The 25,946-nt window shown below is 36.2% G+C and overlaps 1 protein-coding gene across 21 annotated transcripts in view; it reads right to left on the bottom strand.

The window, feature by feature from the left end:
* The window catches only part of RBPJ (recombination signal binding protein for immunoglobulin kappa J region), a 202,385-nt gene that overhangs the window by 29,505 nt on the left and 146,934 nt on the right, over positions 1-25,946 (bottom strand). For 15 of the 21 annotated variants that reach the window (XM_036279718.1, XM_036279724.1, XM_036279697.1 and 12 more), the window contains 2 exons: positions 24,854-25,036; positions 7,940-7,978 (listed from right to left, as the gene is read on the bottom strand). In XM_036279718.1, coding sequence (XP_036135611.1) covers positions 7,940-7,978; positions 24,854-24,870 — 56 coding nt within the window. In that variant the 5' untranslated portion in view covers positions 24,871-25,036. Of the gene's footprint in view, positions 1-691; positions 1,237-5,091; positions 5,289-7,939; positions 7,979-24,853; positions 25,037-25,946 lie in introns of those variants that run through there. The other 6 variants (XM_036279750.1, XM_036279681.1, XM_036279732.1 and 3 more) reach the window with 5 other exon arrangements.

The raw sequence follows: 25,946 nt of genomic DNA, 5'->3' as shown, positions 1-25,946 counted from the left end.
ATAAAACCAGAGGGGCCATTGTGATATCTATTTGGAAACACCCTCAAAGGAATGAAGACAGAAACAGAGTATGGAAGGTAAAAGGACTGAATGTCAGTATCAAAGGACCAGCTAATGATCAAATCCATAAATGATGATGCAAATTCCCACTAACAGTCCAAAAGTGGGACCAGAGAGAGCACACTGGGTCTTCAGCATCTTCTTGAGAAAGTTATTTAATCTTTGGGTAAGTTTAAACCTGCTGGGTACTGGACAAAAGGTGTAGCCTGGAAAGGATAATGATGATATGGGATTTGAGGTGTTGCTAACTATAGAGTTCAGGGTGAATAAGAAAACAAACCAAAACAAAACAAAACAAGCCAGAAGGCAATGGTCTTGACAAAACTGGCACAGATGTCTAGCCCCTAGCACAAAACTTGATAAGTCGTGGTATATTTGAAAAGAAAAAATTTTAGTGGCAAGTGTATTTCTCCACACTAAATTCTATTTGCATCTGTAGTCTCTATGGTATCAATTACTTCCTATGTTTGCTAGATTTCACGTCTTTTTTGTCTTCCCAAACAGACTATAAGTCTTTAGGACACACTATTTAGAAATGGGGGAAAAGATTAAATAACTTTCTCAAGAAGATACTGAAGACCCAGTATTCAAACTGAGGCAGTCTGGCTCTCGAGGACAAAACTATACATACTATCTTATTCTGCCATGGTTATAAATAAGCACAGCTTTGGTGAGAAGCAGATAGCAGTTTGAATCTTAATTCTTGTCACTTACTAAACCTGAGTTTTCTCACCTGTAAAAAACAAAACAAAACAGTAATATCTCAAATAGTGAAAAATAAATTTAAAGCAAGCTAGCTCCCACAAACTGGCAAATACCAAGTGTCAGTAATCTCTACCTATTATTTTCTTAGAAAGGGCATGGGAGAAGAAACAGGGAACTTTCACTAAAGTTTGAGAGCAAACTGGAAAAGAACCTGGAGGTAAATAATCAGGCATCTCACCTGACTTGCAAGGCACACATTTTGCAAGCACATCAGGTAAACTAAACACTTTATCCATCTTCCCATTAAAGATTCACTGAGAGCCTATTACATCCCAGGCACAGGTTACCATGCTAGCTGCCCATACAGGAAGTAAGTGTCCACAGTTGTGATCACGACAAATAATGTCAGATCTCAAGGTGTTTATGATGAATGCAAGATGATAGGCTCTAGTTTTCTCTCTTCCCTTCATATTTATAATGTAAGTTCTTGAAAAAGCAACAAGAACCTTAAGGTAATCATTAATAATAGCTGTCTTGTAATTTGCCAAACAGCTTCTTTCAACAGAAAAAAATATTGCTTTCTTAACAGAATATCAATTATGTTCTCTGGCAATTAAAGGTTGATGATTTACTTATGCAATTTAAGGAGCCAGAAAAAGGACAGTATACTCTAAATAAACACAATTAAATAGTAAAGCCCATGGAATGACAGTGCATGTGTGTTTCATCCAAATAGAATAGTGTTTCAATTTCTCCACTATTGGCATCCTGGCAAAAACAATTTTGTTGTGAGGTGCCTGTTAGGTGCACTACAAGGTGTTTATCAGTATATCTAGCTTCCACCCATTAGAAAATCAACAGTACCCTTCCTAGAGCTGACAACCAAAATGTCTCTTGATATTGTCCAATGCCAGGGGTTGGAGAAGGTCGCCTGAGTTGAAAACACTACATTAGGGGGAAAAAACAAAAATATTCCAACAATAAGATGTCAGAATCAGCCAATGTCTTAAGAAAGAATGAGGGAAATTTTATCACTGGAAAACATAATGTAGGGGCTGCAAGAATCTTACTTGTAGATTTACTACTTTGTATTACTGAACTGTTCAAAATAATGACAGTTAAAATTCATGATTTATTGGAAGTTTCTATTCTAACAAGTTTTGACGTATATTCTTTGTTAATTTCACTTAATGAATCCTTACAATATAAAATATCCATTCTGAATAAAGACCTATTAAAAATTATCTGAAGAACATCATGGAGCAACTACTTTTGAAAGTGTTTGCTTACTGAAAACACTAGTGTAAGTTCTTGCTGCTCCTTTTCAAGGTTTTGGCTAGTCCAGGTCATTTGCATTTCCGTATCAACTTTAGAAACAGCTTGTCAACTGCTACAAAAAAGCCTGCTGGGATTTGATTGAAATATGTTGAATCCATAGATGACTTTGAGAAGAAATGGCCTTTAAACAATACTGAGTCTTTGCCTGAAGAACATTTATTTAGGACTTCAAGTTCTATCAGCAATGTTTGGTGGTTTTCAGTATATAGTTTTTGCACATTTGTATCAGATTTTTCCCCCTAAGAATTAAATGTTTGATGCTATTGTAAATGGTATTGTTTTTCCATTTCAATTCTTCATTGCTCACAACTAGTATAAAAGACACAATTAATTTCTTGTGTATTTTGTAGGTTGATCAGGGATATCCTACAACCTTGCTAAAATCACTTATTAGTTCTAGTAGTTTTTGAAGATTCCAGAGAACCTTCTATATAGATGATCATGACATTTGCAAAGAATTTTACTTTTACTTTCCAATCTGGACACCTCTCATTTCTTTTTCTGGTCTTACTGTATGATTTAAAACCTCAAACACAATGATAAATGGAATTAGTGAGAGTGAACACCTTGCATTGTTCCTGATCTTGAGGAAACACATTTAGTCTTTCATAATTAAGTGTGGTGCTCAATGTAGTTTGATCAATGTCTTCAATGTAAGGACATTCCCTTTTAGTCCTAGTTTGATCAGAATTTTCATCAAGAATGAATGTCAAAAGGTTTTTCTAAATTTCTTGAGATGACCATATGATTTCCTTTTTTTGTTAATATATTGAATCACATTAACCAATTTCCACTTCTGAGATAAATCTCACTTAGGTCATAATATATTATTCCTTCTACATGCTGGATTCATTTTTAAAATTTGTTAAGACTTTTTGCTTCTATGCTTATAAGGAATATTGGTCTACAGTTTTATTATCTTGTAGTGTCTTTGCTGTTAGTAACATGGCAATGCTGTCCTCACCGAATAAATTGGGAAGTATGTCCTGCTCTCCAATTTTCTGGAACGATATGTATAGAACTGGCATGATTTATTTCTTAAATGTCTAGTAGAATCCAACAGTGAAATCATCTGAGCCTGTAGGTTTCTTTGTGGGAGGATATATAATTACAAATTCAATTTCTTTAGCTATAGGGCTATTCAGGGTATCAGTTTCCTTCTGAGTAAGTTTTGTTTGCTGATTTCAAGGAATTTGTATATTTCTCCAAAGGTGAATTTACTGTCGAAAAATTATTCATAATATTTGCTTGGTATCCTTTAAATATCTGTAAAATCTGCAGTGATGTCATATTTCTCATTTTTGATAGTACTAATTTGGACACGATCAGATTTCTATTAGATATGATTATTCTGCTTAAAGGAATTAACATTTCTTGCAGCTCATGTGACTAATTCTCTTTCAGCTTTTATGTCAAAAAGGTCTTAATTTGCCTTCACTGGGTAGTGAATCCTAGGTTTCTATATTTTCCCCCCTTGGGAAAACTGTCTTCTTTCTACCTAGCAAGGTTTTAGATGAAAAATCCAGTCATCTTTATCTTTGTTTCGCTGTGTATTATAATTTATCTTCTATCACTGTTGCTTTTAACGTTTTATCTTTATCATTGTCTTTAAGCAATTTGATTATGATATGCTTCAGCAGTTTGTACTTGGGGCTCACTGAGATTCTTGAAATTATGATTTTACAGTTTACCAAATTTAGAAAAATGTCAGCCATTATTTCTTCACATATTATTTTAGTCATATCCTCCCCCTTCAATAACTCTAATTACATGTATATTAGTTCACCTGAACATAAACCACAACTAAGAAACTTTTTTGTTCAGATTTTTTTTATTTTGGACAGTTTCTATTGCTGTCTTCAAGTTCAGTAATCTCTTCATCAGTATGCATAAATGCAATTAATCCCATAAAGTTATCTTTTCATCTTTAGTACTGCAGTTTTCATCTCTAAAAATCTGATTTGAGCCTCCCTTTTTATCTTCCATGTCCTCTATTTAACTTGTTCAATCTCTCCTCTAGCTCAGGGATTTGCAATTCAATCCTGTAGGATAAATGTGACCTATTGCCTGTTTTAGAAATAAAGTTATACTCCAGTATACAGACACATCCATTGGTTTATATATTATCCATGGCTCCTTTTACGCTACAACAGAGCTGAGCAGTTATAACAGAGGCCACAAAAAACTAAACTATCAACCATCTGATCCTTTAAAGAAAAATTTTATAAACTCCTGATCTAAGCATCTTGAACATATCAAAGACAAATATAACAGCTTTAATGTCTTTTTCTAATTCTATCATCTGTGTCATTTCTGGGTTGGTTTTGACTGATTTTTCTCATTATGAATCATATTTTCCTGCTTCTTTGTATGACTGGTATGTTTTGACTGAATAGTGACTCAATAAATTTCACCTTTTTGAGTGCTGGATATTTGTCTATTCCTGTAAATATTCTTGAGCTTTGTTCCGGTACACAGTTAAGTTACTTGGAAAGAGTTTGATCCTTTCAACCTTGTTTTTAAGTTGTAAGGTGAAACCAGAGCACCTTGTAGTCTAGGTCTTATTTTGCACCACTATTGAAGCAAAACCCTTCTGAGTCCTCTAGGCAATGCATGTAAATTGTTAAGATTTTTTCCACACTGGCTACTGGGAACAGGTACAATTTGTAGTACTGAGTGAGCTTTAGGAATTCTTTCCTCTAATTCTTAAGGTTGGTTTCCACCCCCAACCTTCGGCAGTTTCCTCTCACGCACATGCTGATCAATATCAGCTGAAGACCGAGGGAACTCTCTGCAGATCTCCGGAACTCTGTGCTACACTGTCCCCTCCAGTTCTCTGCCTGGAAACTCTAGCCACCTTGGCCTCCCTAGAGTCCTAGCTCCATCTCAACTCAAGGTGCTTACTAGGCTCCACCTGGATTCCCCCTCTCTACATCATGTCCTGGAAACTCTCTCCAGGCACTAAGCTGGAGCAATCATAGGGCTCACCTCATTTGTCTCCTGTCTCTCAAGGATCACTGTCCTTTCTTGCCTGCCGTCCAATATCTTGAAAATCGCTGTTTCATATATTTTGTCCAGGTTTTTAGTTGTTTCAGGCCGGAGAGTAATTCCAGTCCCTGTTACTCCATCTTGGCCAGAAGCGGAAGTCCTAAAAGCTACTAAAATTTTCCAAACAGGGAAAATTGCTTAAAGGGTAAATGGAAAATCATGATAAAGTAGACGGGACCTAACTGTATTATTGTATATATTTAAGAAAAGGAATTTTTCCTCATATTTATTATCACTGAGTTGATTGTTATTTTTACAAAGGAATTCATTCAAGTAACTAATTTATAAATCAAAATATATTTTGTTAGGAGTCACTCCAACCAACTGTTGCTGGTAATAAAATAAAAATATTTATCAATTAAATTTTAAACTGCCTATACATTTGAATTAAGCAATTCCACTTAGGATTTCTTCAAGATATATAAAAATAAGTAACTGAAAATATATTTACATGAACCTGTTAGACAAGTTGCATTTTCCCAGCCCACTTCACGTGGAATATTGATGTAATGTCTTCTTTAAAAGTTTATTTTAATATTGAAGTAATTTCAGATTTACAGAAAAGCTGCAAAAGTAGTACAAAGAGTTCCTAGTCCCCTTTCTTTCAGACTCCCCAAATGTTAACATTTTACCATATTTGTATACTATGTTTTGAAACCATTTAAGAGCATACTGTAGACATAAAATCCCTTTACCCAAAAAACTTGTGTTTATTTCCTTATACAATCAAAGTGCAACAGCACTTATACAACATTAGTATCTACAGATTTTATTCATGTTGCCATTGTTCCACTAACATCCTTTATAGAGGGGAAGGGGACAGAGCTGAGAAACTATTGCCCTCAGGCCAATTCAGGATGGCCACTGGTTTTTCTAAATTAAGTATAGCTGGAACAGACATGCCATTCATTTACATGTTTTCTATGGCTAATTTGGGGATATAAGAATAGAGTTGAGAAGTCACAACAGACTCAGTGTGGCTCAGAAAGCCAAACATGTTTGTTAACTGACTTGTTACAGAAAATGTTTGGTGATTCAAGCTTCAGATCGAAATGACAAGTTTTTTACTGGTCCAGGATTTAGCTGAATTTAGTTAGTTGTCATATCTTGTTGGTCTTCTTTAATCTGGTATTCTTCAGTCTTTGTTTTTTATGATCTTGAAAATTTGAAGAGTAAATGCCATTTATTTTATAAAACGCCTCTCATTTGCATCTGTCTGATCTTTCCTTATGCCTACATTTAGCTTACACATTTCTGTCAAGAACACCACAAAAGTAATGTTGTGTCCTTCTCAGGATGCACATAACATTTATTTGTCCATTACTGGTGGTGTTAATTTAGATCACTTAATTAAGGTGGTGTCTGCCAGGTTTCTTCATTGACATGTTACTATTTTTCGCTATAATTAATACATACTTAATAAGGACACCTTTAGAGACTATGTAGTTAGTTTCTCATCAGATTTTAAACCAGTAAATTAAACATTCATGATGATTTTTTAAATTAATGTTTTTTCTTTATTGATTTTAGAGAGAGAGGAAGGAAGAGGGATAGAGAGACAAAAACATCGATGAGAGACAACATCGACTGGCATGCCCCCCACTGGAGATCTGGGCATGTGCCCTGACCAGTAATCAAACCGGCAACCTCTTGGTGCATGGGTCGATGCTCAGCCACTGAGCTGGGTTCATTGATGATTTTTGCCTCAGACAATTATCATTGTAGTGGTTGCCAAAGCGTGAGCTCCTAATTCCATCATTCCTTCATTTATTAGGTGAATTTCTTCTGCTGCATTTATTGAACCATTTTTAAACTCAGTGTAGACTTCTAAACTGTCATTTTAGTATATAGATTTCCATCCATTACTATCATTATTTATTTTGATGATCAAAGTGTCCACGGTTTGGGCTAAAAGGAAGCCTCATCAATCTGGCTCCCTTCAAATCCTTCTGGCACATCTCCATCATTCTTTGAGTGCAACAGCTTTTTAAATAATAGCAAAAACATGGAAATTACCCAAATGGCCATTAATGTGAAAATTAAATAACAACAGTGTGAAGACAATGTTGAGAACAAGGCAGAAAATGTAAAGAACAATGGTCAAGTATGATGTCAGACTTTAAAAAGAAATAGAAAAAAAGACAGGCATGTGTTTATATATGCTTACAATTTTCTTGAAAGATTACTAACACTAACAGGATTAGCATTTATTCAAGCACTAAAACTGTGGACTGAGTGTCTTTTTATTTTACAACCACTGATTGTCAGAAATCTTTTAAACCATTTTCAAGATTAATACTTTTAAATTTAACATTTGTAATTAAAATATTATAAAATCAATTTGTATGACTAGAACACAATATATTTATGACTCATTAAAATGTTTAAAATCATGTGTTTTCTATAAAATTCTTTAATAAAAGCATTTATTAAATATCTTTCAAGTCCCACTTATAATCAACAAATTGTGACTGGCTAAATAAATGCAGCAAGATATAGGAAACTATTTTTACATTGCAGCCCTTGTTATATTAACTATATAATACCCAAGATTAATTATTCAAAGGTTTCATTTCCCCTTTGAAATATATCCTCTTATCCTGTTATTTTTATGGGTGGTGGGGTGGGAAGGGGAAGATGTGGGATTGGGAGGATAGAAATAAACATAATCTAGATACCAATATATTAATAACTTCTTTTCAAGAGCACCTAATATTGTTTCCAAAATGACAGGATCTAACACTTTTATGAAATGTCTGGGTGAAAGGCTGACTACTATAATGCTTACCTAGTAAGTCGTTTAGGTGGAGGCCGCTCACCAAATTTTCTGGAAAAAATAAGAAAAAAACTTAAATAGACTATATGACACATTCCATAATAAGCTTTTTAGGAACCATGACATCTCCTTCATAACATATACTTCAACCCTACTGACTAGCATAAAGAGAAATCCTCTGGTAACATCTATACCCAGAAATAGCAAAATTCCAAAATGGTTCCTAAACAAAAATAGCACAATCTAAGTAGGGCTTACACATCTACTCTGAGCATGTAGCACACTAATTACATGAGGATTTCAGGTACCTTTAAGAGACAGATACTTTGCAAAACAAAAAAAAACAAAAAAAAAAACCCCACTAACCAAAGACCCCCCCCCCAATCTCATACAATCTGTAGCACCCTGAAAAATCCTCACAGCCCAAGAAGTGGTATAGAGGCCACAAGTGTTTATTATGTGCTGGCACTAAGGTATACATTTTTTATTCTTTATCCTCTTTAATCATTATAAAATAATTCTGTAAGGTACATACTGGCCCATTTTCAAGATGCAAAAAGCAACTTGCTCAATGTCACCAAGTAAATACATGGCAGGCAGAGCTGAGATTTAAACCTACATGTCGACTACTTAACTAGCTTATGGTATATTCCCCTTCATAAAGAAACAGGCTAAATGGACTTACACAGAAGCATTCAAGTGGTTTACAGAGGGCAAAGATAGTTACTCAACGGTGAACTATATTACTATTTTTTAGTTATAACTGGTTAAGCCAAAATAACTAAATAAAGGAAATAAGTATGATGTCAATAAAGATAAATAAGTTTAAGAAGACACTAACTCCTATGTGATAACCTACTATTTCCTTTGAATAGAAAATGGATCTTTCTGAAAGAGACAGTTGAAGGCATAGCACTTGAAGAAAAATAACCAATAAAATTTTGTTTTTAAAGCAAGATTGCAGTTATAAACAAGTTAAAGTAGCTTTTCACAATCACAGTTAGAGTGTAGAGTATAATTTGACTTAAGATTTCTCTATATTTGTGATATTCCATGAAGTTATTAAGTTCCTGTGCAATTCTTTTTGTTGAATAATTAAATGCTATATGACACTGTCTATGAACTCAAATTTTATAAACAATGGGTGCCTGTGACTTTGAATATTTTGGTATTTTCATTAACCCTGAAATACTGAAAAGTGGCTTTAATTGAAGTAGTACCCAAAAATGAGCAAATAATCCACGCTTCTGTAAGAAGAATTATTTATTATTCTCTTCGATTTTATCCTATAGGATATACAGTTCTTTAAATTAAAAAACAAACAAGCAAACAAACAAAAACCAAACAATGTTTTAGTAGTAACACCAGCAAAGCTGCTGAAGACCATAGGTTTCAAAATACTGAACTGTTGGCTAATCCGTAAATTACAGCTATGGAATTAAAGGCAAAAATCTACTCCTAAATCTATTTTTCATAGAAAATATTTTTTTGGACACTTGAAACTGATTAAATGTAGCTTTACAGTATATGATTAAAACAAAACTGCCTCACTAGGTTGGATATAGAATATTTTACAAAATCCAAGAAGTTTAAGACCTCTTTAAAACACTTCTTTGCATATATATTTTAAGAGCAGAGTTAACTTTATAAAGAAAAACAAAGTGGGGTGTGACCAGAATCTACCTACAGCTTAAAATGTTGAAAATTTTAGAGACAGTTAACAAATGAGACAAAACGTTTCAATGATGCCACCACCATTCTCTAGTAGCTACTAATACTCCAACCATCAAGCACCCTTTGGGATCTAACACAGTACCTAACATAGGTTTATTACATGACTAGTTTATTACACTCAAAATTCAAATGTAAATTTTATCTCCTACTGCTCTGAAATGCTTTAAAAATTAGATTAACAATGTAATGTTAACAATGGTCTCCTTTGGAATACCATTACATCAAGTCAACAATTGCATAGCATGCTTGTACAACATCACTCTTGTCCCCACAGGAAACATGAGCAAGAGAACTCAATCATTTGCCTGCTGAGCTTGAATAGCATTTCAATATGATGCACTATTCTATCCAGGTATCACCCTCAGGCTAGGAACCTTATAAACATTAATAAGATTAAATTGCTTCTCCAGTATATAAAGCATCTCCAATAATCGTTGTGTGCATCCCAATCCTCTTTTTAATGTATATTCCACCACATGCCTATTTGTTTCATTAAAACTAATGGTAACTGTATCCATTGGAATGGGAGAAGAATAAGAAAATGGGTTTGCCCGGCTGGTGTGGCTCACTGATTGAGTGTAAACATGTGCACCAAGAGTTCATCGGTTCAATTCCCTGTCAGGGCACATGCCCATCCCCTCCCAAACACATATATAAAACAACACACATATACATTCTTCACACAATTATTAGTGATAATGGTAAATAGCAAAAATCCCATTTTGCTGTAGAATGCATTATATAATTTGACAGATGTTTTATTCTTTACTAGTTAAGTATGGCTTAGGTAAATAGCAAAATACAATTGCATTCTCTGGACATCAACGGAAGGCCATTCAAACACCAAGTCTAGAATACAGGTGGCTTAAAGTAAAAATAGAAAATGGCATATAGGAATTTAGCACCCTTCCCCCCAAAAACCTGAGTTGACCATATTATTGCTTATACAATTCAAAAATAGTAAAAATGCTAGGCCAATAAATGTGTACAAATGGTTATTCAAAAACATGTACATAATAACCCAAAACTAGAAAAAACCTAATGGCCACTGGCAAGGATCAGATAAACTACAGAATAAGCAGACAACACAGTGCTATTGAGCAATGAAAGTGAACCAACTATTACTGCATATGCAATGCTGATTACTAGCCAAAGAACACAGATTCTAAAGTACAAAACTGATTCTATTTACACAAAATGCAAACGTAAGCAAAACTAATCTATAGTGTTTGACAGAACACAGACTACCTTTGAGAGGGAGGTATAGAGACTAGGAGGGGCCACAAGAAGGGCTTCTGGGGAGCTAGTAATGTTTTTTTAACTCTAGAGAGAGAGGTTTTTTATTGACTCTAGAGCAGCGGTTCTCAACCTATGGGTCGAGACCCCTTTGGGAGTCGAATGACCTTTCACGGGGTTCACCTAAGACCATTGGAAAACACATATTTCCAATGGTCTTAGGAACCGAGACACCACTCCTCTATCGTCTCCAGGCGTGTCCACCCTCATGCAGGTGCACCCACATACAACATGAGGAACTGTATTAAATGGTCCCGGCATTAAGAAGGTTGAGAACCACTGCTCTAGAGAGAGAGGATGGGAGAGGAAGAGAGAGACATATATATGTGAGAGAAACATCTATGGGCGGCCCCCATCCCCAGCACACCTGCCCCATGGGGGACTGAACCCACCACTGGGAATCAAATCAGCAACCCCTGTGCATGGGACCTCATCCAACAACTACGCCACACAGACCAGGGCTGAGCCAGTAATTCTTGTCTTCATTTGTGTGGTGATCACATATGCATATTCACTCTGTGAAAATTCACTTTAGTGAACATTTTTTATTTGTGTGCTCTGCTCTTCTGTAGGTATATTACTTTAGAAATGTATTTCATATATATATATTTATAAATAAATATAAAAGTTTTTTTAATGAATGGCTGGTTTTGAAAAAAAGTTCTTTCCTGGACTTTATTACAATTTTCTTCAAATTCTACTTTAACATCAAAATTTTACAAGGTGGTGATTTCTCATCATTGCAGGATGTATATATTTCATATAAAGAAAATTTAAATATTAAGCCAATGAGGATGTATATTCTGACAAAACTGGTCCTCTTCCCTTTCCATCCAAATTTCAGATAGAAATTGCCTCCTTAGTAGGCAAAAGATTAGGATTGACTATGGTCCTCTGTTTGACAAATCATCTATCACAAGAGTATGTATTTTTTAAAAATCACTAATTATTCAGTGTCATGGATAAATACTGAATATGTGCTAGGATCAGAATGTTCCTATTGTTAATCTTAAAACTGGATTACTTTGCCTAGCTCAGTAAACTGAGATGAAGAGGAAAGAGAGAAGGGTATAATTGTTTTTGCCAAATCTGGGTCCCTTCTTCTCTCATTAACCATTTAACACACATTTAAGTGCCCACTGTGTGTTAGGCATTGTACTAGACACTTGGAACACGTAGCAATTAAGAAACATGGTCCCTATCCATGTCAAATACAATGCAATAGGAGCTACAGGAGGGCCATCATGAGGCTACATACTGTGTATGCCATCTCACTTCATACACATATTAATCTATTACACTCTATATACAGATGAGGAAATCAGCTTAGAAACTGTCTTGCTCAAGTTCACAAAATGGTGAATTTAGTTCAAAATGTAACTAGAGTATAATCTTCATGATTTTCCATATACTCTGTGTTGAGACAGAATTTAACTGCATGTGAAGAGGGTGCCCAGAGAATAAATATTTATGATACAATTATAAAATGCATTAATCAACCCTAAAACTTCCTATAATACAGCATAGATTTGGTTTGCTTAAGTGAGGAGGTCAAAAGAAAATCTGAAAGGAAAATTTTTATTGCTCTCCTAATAACTTCAGCTACTGACTAAATTTTATAACGGTAAAGGGTGAATTATTCTTTGATTACTAAAAAGTGAGAAAATGTTTTCTAAATCTATAAATACATAAAATTCAGGAAATCTAAAGACATTTGCTGTGGGAGCCATACCTTGGCTATTGCATACATATAAGCATATTGACACGTTTGCGACCACATGTATGTCATAAATTTGATAATTATTCTTGCATTTTTCCTGAATAAGGGGAGTATGTAATGACTGCAATGGAACTATGAAAGTTTCATGACTTTAGTATATACACCACCAATCATTTTCTACAAAGTACATCTTTTCTGAGTTGAAAAGGACCAGGAATCTACTCAGATATCTTCAGTTTAACAAACAGGTTTTGCAGTCTTCACTTTTCTTTTAGCAGAAATTAGAGAGACACAGTACCAGCCCAACCTCTGTCAAACCATGTTTGGCTAATCTCTTAAACAGACAAACCTCTAATTACACAGCTTGATATTCTAAAGTATTTTAATTCAGCTGTGCATCTGCCCTTTATTTTCCTTTAAAAACTGTAGATCAGAACATTTATGGATGGGATAGCCCAAATAAGGTCTAAGGCATCAAAGAAAGGTTATGATTAAGGTTTGTAAGGAGTTAAGCTATTCCAAAGAAGCATGTCCCTGAGGGGAAAAATATTAAAAAATAACAATTATTATCTTAAAACATGTGAAAAAGGACACTGAGTTAAAAGGGAGAACATTCAATAAGCAAAAATAGTAAAATGATCAAAATTTGTACATTCGGATTGGGGAAGAGCTTTCCAAAAATGTTTCTAATAACATCATTGCATAAATAAAAAAATGCCTTTCTGCTTGCGTGTTAATACTCAAAACAATATGTTTCTTTTGAATTATAATTTAGCTTTCTATTATCACAAGTCATATTATAATAATTAAACCTACATTTTTGGTAAAGCCAAAAACCTCTGAAGAAGTTGTCTTAACCACAATTCAAAGCTTAAAGAATGGCTTTCTGCCAAAGTGTATTTAAGCCATTAACCCATCACACTGCCTTCATGCACTGCTACTGCTAGGACTAAAAAAGCAGGCTCAGCAGGCAGCCTGCCTCACAGGAGGTCCTGGGGCTTACACAACAAAGGGCTCAGAGTTGACAGCCTTGGGTGGTACAGGCAGCCTGATACTTCAACCACCATTCAGGGAAGCTCTGCTCCGCACAGGCCAAGGAAAGGTTCTAAATTGAGAATCACTATGAAGTGATTAAAAGTATAGAACAGCCCTGGCCAGATGGGCTCAACGGTAGAGCCCAATGAGTCACGGATGAGTCTCAGATTCGATTCTGGCCAAGGGCATGTACCTCGGTTGCTGTTCATCCCTGGCCCTGGTCAGTATCGTGTGGGAGGCAACCAGTCGATGTGTCCCTCTCACTTTGATGTTCTCTCTCTCTCTCCCTTTCTCTCCTTCTCTCTTCCTCCCATTCTGTATGAAGATAAACAGAAAAATATCCTTGAGTGAGGATTTAAAAAAAAAAGGTCGGCCAGGTTGGTTCGAGTGCCTCCCGTGCACTGATGCATCTCAGGTATGATTCCCGGGAAGAGCACATGCCTGGGTGGTAGGTAACTCTCTCTCTCTCCCCCCTCCCTCCCTCCATCTCCCTAATCCATCACCAATGGATTTCCTGTAACCCTCCTCCTCCTTTGATTGTAATGTATAAAAATAAGGTGCAAAACTTCCCTTCTCTGGAGCATTTTCTTAACCCATTGAATTTGCTTCCAGGCAATTTTCAATTTGGCACAAATAAACTCATAAAAATTCTCTACAGGTTTAAATGTTTCTTATGTTGACATGCTCTCATGAAAAATGCCTAGCAAAGCTACAATGCCATAGGTTACTGTTGTTACTTGCTCAACAGTAGCAATGTTCATTAATGAGGCACAATGACATACCAAAGAAGTGATAATCCAGTTTCTAACAAATTCTGGTATCAAGATCAAGATGGGGCTACAAACAATACAGCTAAAAAGGAGCATTTAGAAGTTTCTATTCCTTCAGGTAGTTTTGTTAAGTCTGAAACTAACTGATAGGTGATAAGGAAAAAAAAATTCTCAGATGTTCTAACTTAAATAGTGGCTGGAGAGTGAAAGAGACAGGACTCTAACAAAAGATTTCTCACACTCCTTGTTTTGCCTGTTAGAATTCCGAATCAATTTACAGGTGGCTATTTTGGGAGATTATCTCAGCCAGGCAACATCTAACAGGAACCCCTCCTCATTTACACGTGGACTTTCTGGACTGCAACCCCCAGCCAATCTACAAAAACAGCTATTTCTTCTTCTGTAGACCCAGTTTCACCTTCCCCCACTCCTTTGCCTATAGTTTATGTAAATTCTTTCAGACAACCTCCTTCTTCTCCCTCCCTGCTATTTGACCTATAAAAAGCCTTGCAAAACTCAGGTATGGCAAACGTGCAGTTTTTTCTACCTAGCCATGCTGTTAGTGGTTTAAACTCCATGCCCTAAACTAGAGGGCCAAGCTTTGACGAAGCGTAAAAGAATGCTGCTCTCTCAAGTCACCATGTGACATCCACAGTACCCCCTTGATGCTTATAAGACCCCAGGTGTTCTTTTTTTTTTTTTAACTCCTCTGATAACCTGGATTGTGCAAGCCTACACTTTGTGGTGGTAGAAGCACACGGTTTTACGGGGGGGTGGGGGGGGTGGGGGGTGGTATTCTGTCAGGAAAGGATCTGGAAGTGGCCCCCAAAACGTGATGAGGGACTGTTCCCCCAGTGTCCCTATGGGGTGGATTCTACGTTGGCACCAGAAGGCGACAGAGGGAATTCCTCCTGCTTCATCAGACTGATGGGTTTAAAGGGAGGTCTTTAACTATCTTTGTAGTTTACCTTTGCCTGAGATCACTGAGCTCATGGTGACATCTTGTGGCTATTGCATGTAATTACTGTCTGCCCCTCCCTCCTCTCCCACCCCCCATCAATGCTATTTTATTTAAGGTTAGGTTTGGAAAATGTGAAAATGGGCTTTTCCATGTTTATAAGAGTAGTCATCGACTCACTGGGGAAGAGCCCTCACGAAGCAGCACTCTACCAACCAGAAAACAACTTCCTCAGCCTTGAAAGCAATTTAAATTATGGGAGTCAAAACTCTAAAACTTCCCCTGCCACTCCCAAAACACGGGATGGAGGGCTTTTAAAACAAACAAGTTGATATGTGCACATTTCTTTTTGTCTAAAAACTTTACTAAAAATGACAAGTTAGAATGGCTCAGAATCTTTTTCTCCCTTCTAAATTTAGACTGACAGGAGAAAATATTTGTGAAGCTAGCTTCTTGGGCCTTAAGGTATGGATATATTTTGAGAGTTATTTGTCCTAAGCTGACAAATGAGTACAAAGAAACACCCTAAATTGGACAAAAAAAAAAAAGTTATAGAAAGTATTACAAAGAGAAATCTTTAAAAAGATAAATTTTATATATGGCAAAGTTGAGTAAGATTAGAATTCATTTAAATAAGCGAATTTAAATATATCAAAGTAAGCTGATGAAAACAAGAGTTTTGTTTTTTCTCACTGGGTTAAAAAGAAAGTGTTTTTTTTTCCTGTAGGTATTTATTGTTCTGCTCCAGATAAGATATTATGAAAAAGTTTTCTACCTAGAAAGCAATGATTCTATGTTTTATTGAAATAGTTGTATTTTGCCTTGGCTGAAGTGTCATCCCGTGCACCAAATGGTCGTGAGTTTAATACCCGGTCGGGAAATGTACTGGAGGAAGCCAATCAACTCTCTCTCTCTCTCAACTCAATAAAAAATAAAATAGTTGTGTTTTATAGTGTCTTAATCAGGTACCTGATTTACTCAAGAAAACAATCATCTCAATTCTAAGAATTAAGGTTTTACTAACAATAGGTAGCCTGTATTTTTGTTTAATTATCTTTTATTGTCACTTTGGATAAACGGGCAATTTAATATTGTTTCAAATTTGCCAGGATTCAAGTTTTAAAAGGAAACTTTCTTAATTTGAAATTGGCTTTGGGTTATTTCACTAGGACCCTGGAATGCCTCCAAGATTTGTTTGCTTCTTATAAAACAGAAAATTTAAACTAATCAGGCCTATTTAATATACTAGAATTATAAGGGAAGCTTTGTCAAATAAAGAAATAATAATTATATTGTATTTCATTTATTTTTTCATTTGTTATTCTAATTATCACAAAATGTTGTTAGAGAAGAACAAATTTCTTTGTCAATTGCATTATATAATCAGATCTATAATGTCATTTTAAGTATACAGTATTTGGCATTTACAGTGACTGTTTTACTCTGATGCTTTTGCAAATTATGTTTCACCTTTGAAAAGATCCATGGACAAGACTCAGACTTATTCTAAAATAAAGGTTTCTGAGAATAAAATTTCAGATCACACCTTTAACTGGATAAATATTTATAAACTTTAAGATTTTACAAGTCTTAAATTGGCAATATTTGATAACAAATGATTTTAGAGAAAAACTGTGTTTCAATAGAAACTATAATGCATATTTATGGATATTAGATTCTAGTTCAGTTAATTGTCTTTAAAGTTTTCTTTTTCACCTGTAAACTGGACTACATTCTGAATTCTTTTTCTTTTTTTAAATGGTTGGCTATAACCCTCTAAACTAACATTACACTTTTGTAGCATCCTCTAACTTGGAATTAAAGTGCAGCTGGATGACTTGATATAACCTTCAAAGAAATCACCACAACGGCTCGTGCTTAAAAGGTCTCAGTAACTGATGCTGTGCTATGTAAGCCTGAGCACCTGAGACGTCACCAGAGACGTTCCCACTGCAGACCAGAAGGACTGTCACTGTTGCCTGCCTTCACTCCAGCAACAGAAGCTTTGTGCCTTCCACCCAGAAATCTTGCCTGATGGCCTTGCAGACCCAGTGACTACGGCACTTATCATTTGCATTAACCACTGACTTTTTTCTTTTGTTTCCACAGAAAATACATCTTATTTTAGATGCTTACAGTAACCTTTTAGTTGGTTGCCAGCAAGGATAAACCCCATTATTTAGAAAATTATTACAAGTTGGTTCAATACTTTGCCTTTTTTTTATTGTTATACCTGTTGCTTCTCTCAGTTATGTAGATCAATAAATCAAGTCCCAGCTAACATCAATGCTTGCTCAACAGACTGAACTAGCCACCTATACCTTTCCCAAAAAAGTTACTCTTCAAATAAATCAAAATCCTCATCAGTGGTTGATGACACTAAAACATCTCTCATCACCTAACCATACTCCTTGAACTTCCCTCCTCCCTGGGACAGGACCACCTAGGAATAAGCCTTCATAGCAACGTGGGACAACACCCTGAACAAAAAAGATCTTCGAAAGATCTGAATGAAAGGGGGTGAATAAGAAAATAATTCTTGATGTTCTAAATTACAGTGGCCTTTGAGTGAGAAAGCAGCAGAACTGTAACAAAAGACTTCTGGGGCACTCTCCTTCCCAGGAACACGCCTGTGCCTGCCTTTCCCTTCCTCCTCTTCTTCCCTCTCAGGTACGGATCTCCTAAACTCTTAAGGGACCCCAGGGAGCCTTGCAACCAGGGGAGCAATGGGTAGTGGCAGCTCCTCCAAGGCTAACCCCCTGAATTTGTCTCCACCGCCCCCTTTTCTCTGTCTCTCAAGTGAGCTGACAGCAGCCCCACTGTTGCTCATTGCTTCCCTATAACATTTCTGGAGAGCCGAAGCAGCCCTGCCTAGGCTCTCTCCTGTTGCTTCTTCTGTCCTAAGCCCTTTCTTGTTTCATTGTCCCCAGCTTTAATAAATGTACTCTCAAAATCAAAAACAAAAACAAAAAAAGACTTCTCACATTCCTGTTCTGCCTGTTGGAATTTAGGATTAATTTCTAGGTGGCTATTTCCACAGATTATTTTAGCCAGGCACCATCTAATTACAGAGCCTCCTCTTGTTTATGTGGGCTTTCTGGACTGCTACTCTAACCACTCCATAGGTATGGACATTCCTTTATTCAGACTCTGCTGGCCCTGCTTCACTAACCCCCCACCCTTTTGCCTATAGCTCAAATAAATTCTTTCAGACCACCTCTTTTCTTCTGCCTCCCTCCTGGTAATTTAGACTCCATGCCCTAAAACCAGTCTTTTGGCTAGTATTTTTCCCAATACAACGCAAGATTTTTAAGTTTAACGTAGGAAAACCTGCATATACCAGGTGCAGATCTCCAGCAAGTTCACCCAGGCAAATTTTTATTGTAATAACAATAATCAAATGCTAGTGTAAGACCCATTATGTGTAAGCCGCTAGTAATGATCTGGTTAACAAATTAACTCCTGAGCTTTTAAAATAGTAGTAACTCCTAAATTTAAGAAATTCTCAATGCCAAGTATAAATCTGAACTCGTCATTCTAATTGTTGATTTTTCCCCCTGGTTATCCATCAATACCTTGGTTTGGTTCTATACCTTAAGAATTAATACTAATGGTCTGGCCATTCTACCCAGGAAATCATTTTTTTGTGAAAAAGGAACACTACGTGTCCTGGGTCAGCCCTCTTCACTTTTGCACAACTTCCTAGGACCTATCTTTTATGTTATTTTCATAGCATCCTCACTCCTGGACTGTTCCATATTATTCTAAAGAAGAAGAATTTGGAGCAAATATTCTTGCTTGTTCAGGCTACATATAAACATGGACAGGGGACTGAGAGGTGGTAAGTGGAAAAAGGATGGTGTATAAGAGAGCAGTAAAAAAGACAGACGACGACTTCTTGGGAAGTGTCACAGCTACCAAGCAGAAGAGACAAGGGCAACGGCATGCTTAGAGTCTACAAAAGGGTAACTGTCCACCTTGTAACAAACCAAATCTGAAAATCCCAAACATAGAACTGTTTTAGTTCAAATAACAGCTTTGCTTTTCTTCTGTGGAATATGAGCACAGACCACAATCATTCTTGCCCTATAAGAAAATCTCACACTTGACTACCATTATGAGAAAAATCTGTTCAATAATTTCATAAACCATTTCCAAGTTTTGTCCCCCCAAAGTCCAGGTCTTTCTAACAAAACACTACAACCCTTTCAGTTATTCCAGAGCTTTAGCCCCTCCCTATCTGTGTAACACGGGGAGGTTAATTCTAACCAGCTGGAGAGACGTTGGAAGACTAAGGAGGATGTTCACTCAATGTTACCTATTACACATTCAGATTTTCTCTTTAGACTCACAAACCCCAACTCACAAAATAGCTGTGGTGACAAAATTGTAAAAATTAAGATCATTGCAAAAAATAAATTACTTCCTTAAATGTCCACTCAGTCTCTCTCACCTGTAAATTAAGAGGTAGGTAGGTAAGAGAATAGCCTGATCCTGCCAGGACAGGATAGATAGGTATCTTAAAAACCTAGTGTTATCAAAACTTCATTCATTTGACAAATATTTACTGAGTACTTCCTATCACTAATCACAGTCCCAGGGGTGGGTATATAGAAGTCAACAAAATAAAATCTGTATAGTTGAGGTGAAGGGAGTTGGGGGTGGTTGAAAATTGGGTGCAGTTGAGTCTACTTGCTCCAAGTCACCCTTGTTCAATATATATACTTATGTGACTTAGTTTTTCCACAGGAATTTCAAGAAGAGTTTTTATAAAGTTAAATTTTTACGCACACTTGATTAATCTAGCTGCTTGGCTTAAATCACCTTCATCCACCCATTGTTATAAAACACAGAACAGCATGTTTTCAGTCTATATGTTGACATGACAGTTGCTAAAGAGGACTTGAAAGCTGCTGTTATTTTATTTACACTTCCCTCTTCATCAGCTAACAAAGCCTTACAGAGCTCACGTGCTGAAATACATAAGAATCTGGCCATATGATTGACAAGGCCTCCATAATGAAAGTTGTACACCTCATTTAAGCAACAAGTTTGGCATTTTGAAGAAAGAATAAATGCAGATCTTCCTGGTCATTTGCCTACTCTCCTCATACCCCCTAACAGTTCAATAGTACACAATAAACTGACTTCATTGTATTTTTCAAAAGGAAGAGACCCTGATTTTCATGACAATTACTGACAAAGCATATTCCACTTTTAAATTAGGTTCATACTTGAGACAGGGTTCTAAAGTACTCTTCTAATAAACATCTCAGATCTCACAGACCTGCAAAATAATATTGTAATACTGCCACTTACTCAAGATTTTTAGAACGTTGTTACCTTCAGGATCTAAAAGATCTTTTTCAAATAGTCTCAAAGCAGTTCATCTTCATTCTTAAAGCGTGGTTTTGATTTGTTTTAATAATCAAAAGTATACTGAAATCGCCCAGCCGGTGTGGCTCATTGGTTGAGCGTCAACCCATACACCCAAAGGTTGCCAGGTTCAATTTCCAGTCAGGGCACATACCCAGGTTGTGGGCCTGATTCGGGGGGGGGGGGGGATGCAGGGGGCGGCCAATCAATGTTCTCTCTCATCGATGTTTCTATATATCTCTCTCCCTCTGCCTTCCTCTCTCTCTAAAAATCAATAAAGAAAAAAAAAAGTATACTGAAATCATTCTAATATGATATGCCCTTTCTTCTAATCCTAAGTGCGTGGTAGGTGCTGCCTCCGCCCATTGTTCTCACTTCTAGGCCAACTAAACTAGAAAGCATGTTTAAGTTTCCTTTTAAACTATACCTTAGGAGGAAAAATCTACCAAAGAAAAAGAGTGTAAGTTGCTCCTTTCCTGGTGATAACCAAAGAATAGGGACACAATTTTGAAACCACAAAGTGACAGCAGGAAACCCCGAACTCTCTACAGGATAAGCAACACGTGGTAGGAAATCATGAAGTCGGGAAGTAACCTGACTGAAATAATTGTGAAAAGCCAAGCAGTGCTTCGATATGAGTAGGAAGAAATATATACTCTAGAGTAGACTAGGTCAGGTGGGGATGGAGGGATGTGGGGAAACAAAGTAATAGAAAAAAGGACTTCAACTCTCCCATTCTCTGAATCCATAGGCTCTTGTGCTCTGCCTCCACCAATAAACAGCAACATATGCCTGTACACACTGGTGCAAAGACAAGCAACCACCAGGAAAGTAGTGAACCCACTGGTTGGGAGTTACTACTTTACTTTATCTTCTATAATTTCAAAACATGATTTCTAGGTTTGGTACATCTACCCAGTTCAGAGCAGGAACTTTGAGATAAACCACAGAACTTATGTGCGTGTACGCATAACCGATGGACATGGACAACAAAGCTGGGGACGGGGTGGGGGGGATGGGGAGAAGGGTGTCAGTGGTGGGGAAAAAAGGAGAAACATCTGTAACAAAAATAATTTAATAAAAAAAAAGGACTTTGTATATTTTACTCAATTTCATGAACTTGCAGAGAAAGAAGAATTGTGCTTGTTATCTTTTGACCTTTTATTCCGGCAAAGATTTCTTCCATTTTCAACTCCCAAATGTGGAAAGCTAATGTAGAAATTTTCAGTGTAATGAAACAATTTACTAGAAATTTTTATTCTGTTTTCTATGGAGAAAGAAACTGTATTTTAGACACAGTCTTAAAACATACACATCACTCTATTTGATAAAACAACTTTGGTTAATGCCATTCAAAAACCACTGCTGTTATGTTCTATTCTTCACTCCTATGATAATCTCCTGTAATAACCTCCACTTCAAACTAAAAGGATGGTGGGGAGAATCCTTGAAGGTGAAGAGACTATGGCACACCATTAGAAACTACAGACTGGAACCTATCCTGGTCACTTCTCAGCATGGCAAAACTATGAAACTAACACCACTCCTGAGGGACAACTATGACCATAGGAGGTGTACATTTAGTGGAGCTAAAACTACCCAATCAATAGACATATAAGTGCATATATTTTGTGTATTTCAGTGCTTTTTAAAATTAAAACAAGTTTTTTAAAACATACTGTTTTCTATATTCAGTACACTCTGATATTTTATTTTCTATTTTAATATACGTCCTACTGATAGTTGTGACCCACTAAATCGATTTCCTGACTCACTAACGAATGGGCTACAACCTCCGATTTGAAAATCATAGTTTTAGGAAATGCACAAATCAACCATTTTCTTTCACTGATAAGAAAAAGCGCAAAGAACTGAAAACATCAGTTGAACAGTGATTAAATTAAATTCTAGGAAGATCACAGGAGAAAGTGTAAGACTCAAGATAAAAAAAAAAATATAATAGCACTCTACCACCCCCCAAAAGAGGTTCCTATTCTGGCATTTAATAATCATCACCACTGTTAATCACTGGCTTTCTACATACACAACCCTGCACTAAGTGTATATAATTTATATACATAAAATGTAATATATAAATTATATGATTATATACTTGTTGTATTTTTAATATAAACTTTTATTTTTCCACAGATCATTCTTACAGCCTGTCAAAATAACAAAGTAAGACCCAGCTGGGTGGTTCAGTTGGTTGGAGCATCGTCCTGTAAACCAAAAGGCTGCAGGTTCGATTCCTGGTCAGGGCACATACATAGATGGGTTTGATCCCTGATCAGGGCATGTATGGGAGGCAACTGACTGACGTTTCTCTCTCTCCCTTACTCTCTCTAAATATCAAGACACACATCCTCAGATGAGGATTTTAAAAAATAATTATAACCCTGGCTGCATGGCTCAGGTGGTTGAAGCATCGTCCGGTACACAAAAAGGCTGTGGGTATGAATCCAGGGCACATGTCTAGGTCGTTGCTTCAAATCCTGGTCAGCAATCGATCAACATTTCTCTCTCATATCAATGTTTTCTTTCTTTCTTTCTCTTTCTCCCCCCGCCCCTCTTAAAGAAATCAATGAAAACATGCCCTTAGGTAAGGATTAAAATAATAATAACAACAAAGTGTTAGATATGAAACACAGCTCAGTTGGCCCCAGAGCCCAAGCTCTTAACCACTAAGTTATAAACTCTTCCAAAAAGAATAGGAGTTCCCATCTCTAGCTGGGCATCAAGAACCCTCTGTTAAAACAAAACAAATAAATAATCAAGTGCTACCCCAAAAAAGAGATTTTTAAAGTTGAATTAGCAATTATTATAAAGAAATATATCTTGTAAACAATGTATCGAATACCATAATTATGTCAGAAAATATCTTTCTGGACAGTAGATATTATTGTGTGCCATCAGACACAAAACACCTGGTTCAAATGAATGACTGCCTTGGTTAATAAGCAGCTGACTTTACCTTGAAACTTGATTAGATCACTCATTATGGACTAGAATTTAATATAAAATAGTTTTATCTTAGGTTTAATAACTAAATTCCATTAAGAATTTAATTGCTGACATGTCCACAGGATCTTAACATAAGGCAGCCTAAACTGATAAAGATTAGGAACTGCACCAGTGCATTCTATTCAATTTACCTATTTATGATTTAAACTTCTATCTTCCCAACATATTTTCCTTCATTATCTAAAAGATAAAGAATTCTGAGCTGGGTGTAACAATGAATTCAGCATTTTCCCTGAGTTGATTCACTTCTACCACCCTTGAGAAATAATTTAGTACCAAGCACACATTACAAAATTAGAAGGTTTTCAAGGTTTCAAAGAATTAAGAAATGGTTTTGCCTACATCACTGAAATAAAAGGTTATGAACCTAAAAACCTAAAAGATTTTTGACGGTTAAGTGGGTATTATAAAACCTAGAATTAGCACTACTAGCAACCACAAATAATAGTAGGACTACATACCACAAACACAGGAATGATTAACTGTATACATACAATCCCACTATTAATAAACAATTACTCATTTTTTCTCTCAGTAAAAAAATTTTGTACAAGACAAAGCAAGCACAAACTATAAATGGTCCAAGTAAGAATTATTTTGTTTGGTAAAATTAATACCTCAACTGAAGAATTTATCCCAACTACTTACTTCTCAGGCTACAATGAAATGACAGCACTACAGAGAAACTGGTCTTTGACATAAACCAGAAAGATAATTACAGACTAACATTTGAATAATCCCTAAACTACCTGGTTAAAGAAATTACAGCTCATTATTACTAAAATCTAGGGAAAATATCTACACCAGTGTCTTCTCTAACCATATCTCAAAAAAACAAAAATTTACTCATCAAGCTTATGATATATGGCTTTTTCCTAACAAAAATACTACTGCCATAAATCCATGACCATACCTATAATCTACAGATTAAAATATGAGATAATTAAACAGAGAATCATGAACGTTCATTCTATCCATGACCTTGGGGTCACTGGGAGATTTCTAAAGCATACCTTTTAATCCACGCCATGGTACTTCAAGAACATGTTAAGGTAAGTCACAGCTTGGAACACTTCGATGCACCTCAAAACACCTCAGCCAGTGTATCTGTATCATTCTCTTTTCCTTTTGAGATCATAATGGTTCCGAAGAACTATAATGCTTCCATTTGAATGATAGTCTCATAATTTCAATGACTTAAAAACAAAAACAAAAAATAAGGACTTAAATGTTGGTATGTTAAGCCACTAGTACAGTGTCAACTGCTGCCATGACTAAGAAAAACAAAGCTGCCACTACTATTAAGTAACACTGTCATTTTCATGTGAACCCTATATGAATAAGGAGTACATGCCTTGCTTTGTTGAGATCTACTAAAACCCCACAAAAACCTCTGACCCAACTGATTCAATTTTCTTTTCAGGGAATGAAAAATAACCTAAAAGACAGGTAGGTGCCAGGTCCACCTCTGATTAATCAACTACTCTGTTCTGTGTTGAACCAGAGCTGGAAATCACCCACACACCTGTATAAAAGGGAATTCACTAATAGACACAACAGCAGGAGTTCCTTCAAACAATGCCCCTCCTGGTGTTAATATTACTGAATCATTTCTAATTACATGAGAGTTATTAAATTAAAAAGACCTCCCGTTTCCAAAGCTTACTTCTATGAAGAGCATGTGTATAAACGAATAGATAGGTGGCTAACTATCAAGTTTTCCTGCTGCTCCGTGATTGTCTTGGTAGGTTCTTTCTTACCCCACCTACCTTGCTTAAATAAAAACATTAAAAACATTTCATAAAAAGGTCTGTATCACATTTTAAATCTAAGAATTCATTCTACTTCTGCCTCAAGGTTGGCATTCTATAGTTACAAGAAAGAAAGAAAACTCAAACTATATAAAAGGAAAGCTCGCCCAGCCAGTGTGGCTCAGTGGTTGAGCATTGACCCATACACCAAGAGGTCGCCGGTTCGATTCCCGGTCAGGGCACATGCCCAGGTTGTGGGCCAAATCCCCAGAGGGGGGCCTTCAGGAGGTGACTGATCAATGTTCTCGCTCATCGATGTTTCTATCTCTCTCCCTCTCCCTTCCTCTTCTAAAAT

This window comes from Molossus molossus, unplaced genomic scaffold, assembly GCF_014108415.1.
Source record: "Molossus molossus isolate mMolMol1 unplaced genomic scaffold, mMolMol1.p scaffold_m16_p_1, whole genome shotgun sequence".
Taxonomy (NCBI): domain Eukaryota; kingdom Metazoa; phylum Chordata; class Mammalia; order Chiroptera; family Molossidae; genus Molossus; species Molossus molossus.
The sequence above is the reverse complement of the archived record's forward strand: the minus strand, read 5'-3'. Positions and strand labels throughout refer to the sequence as shown.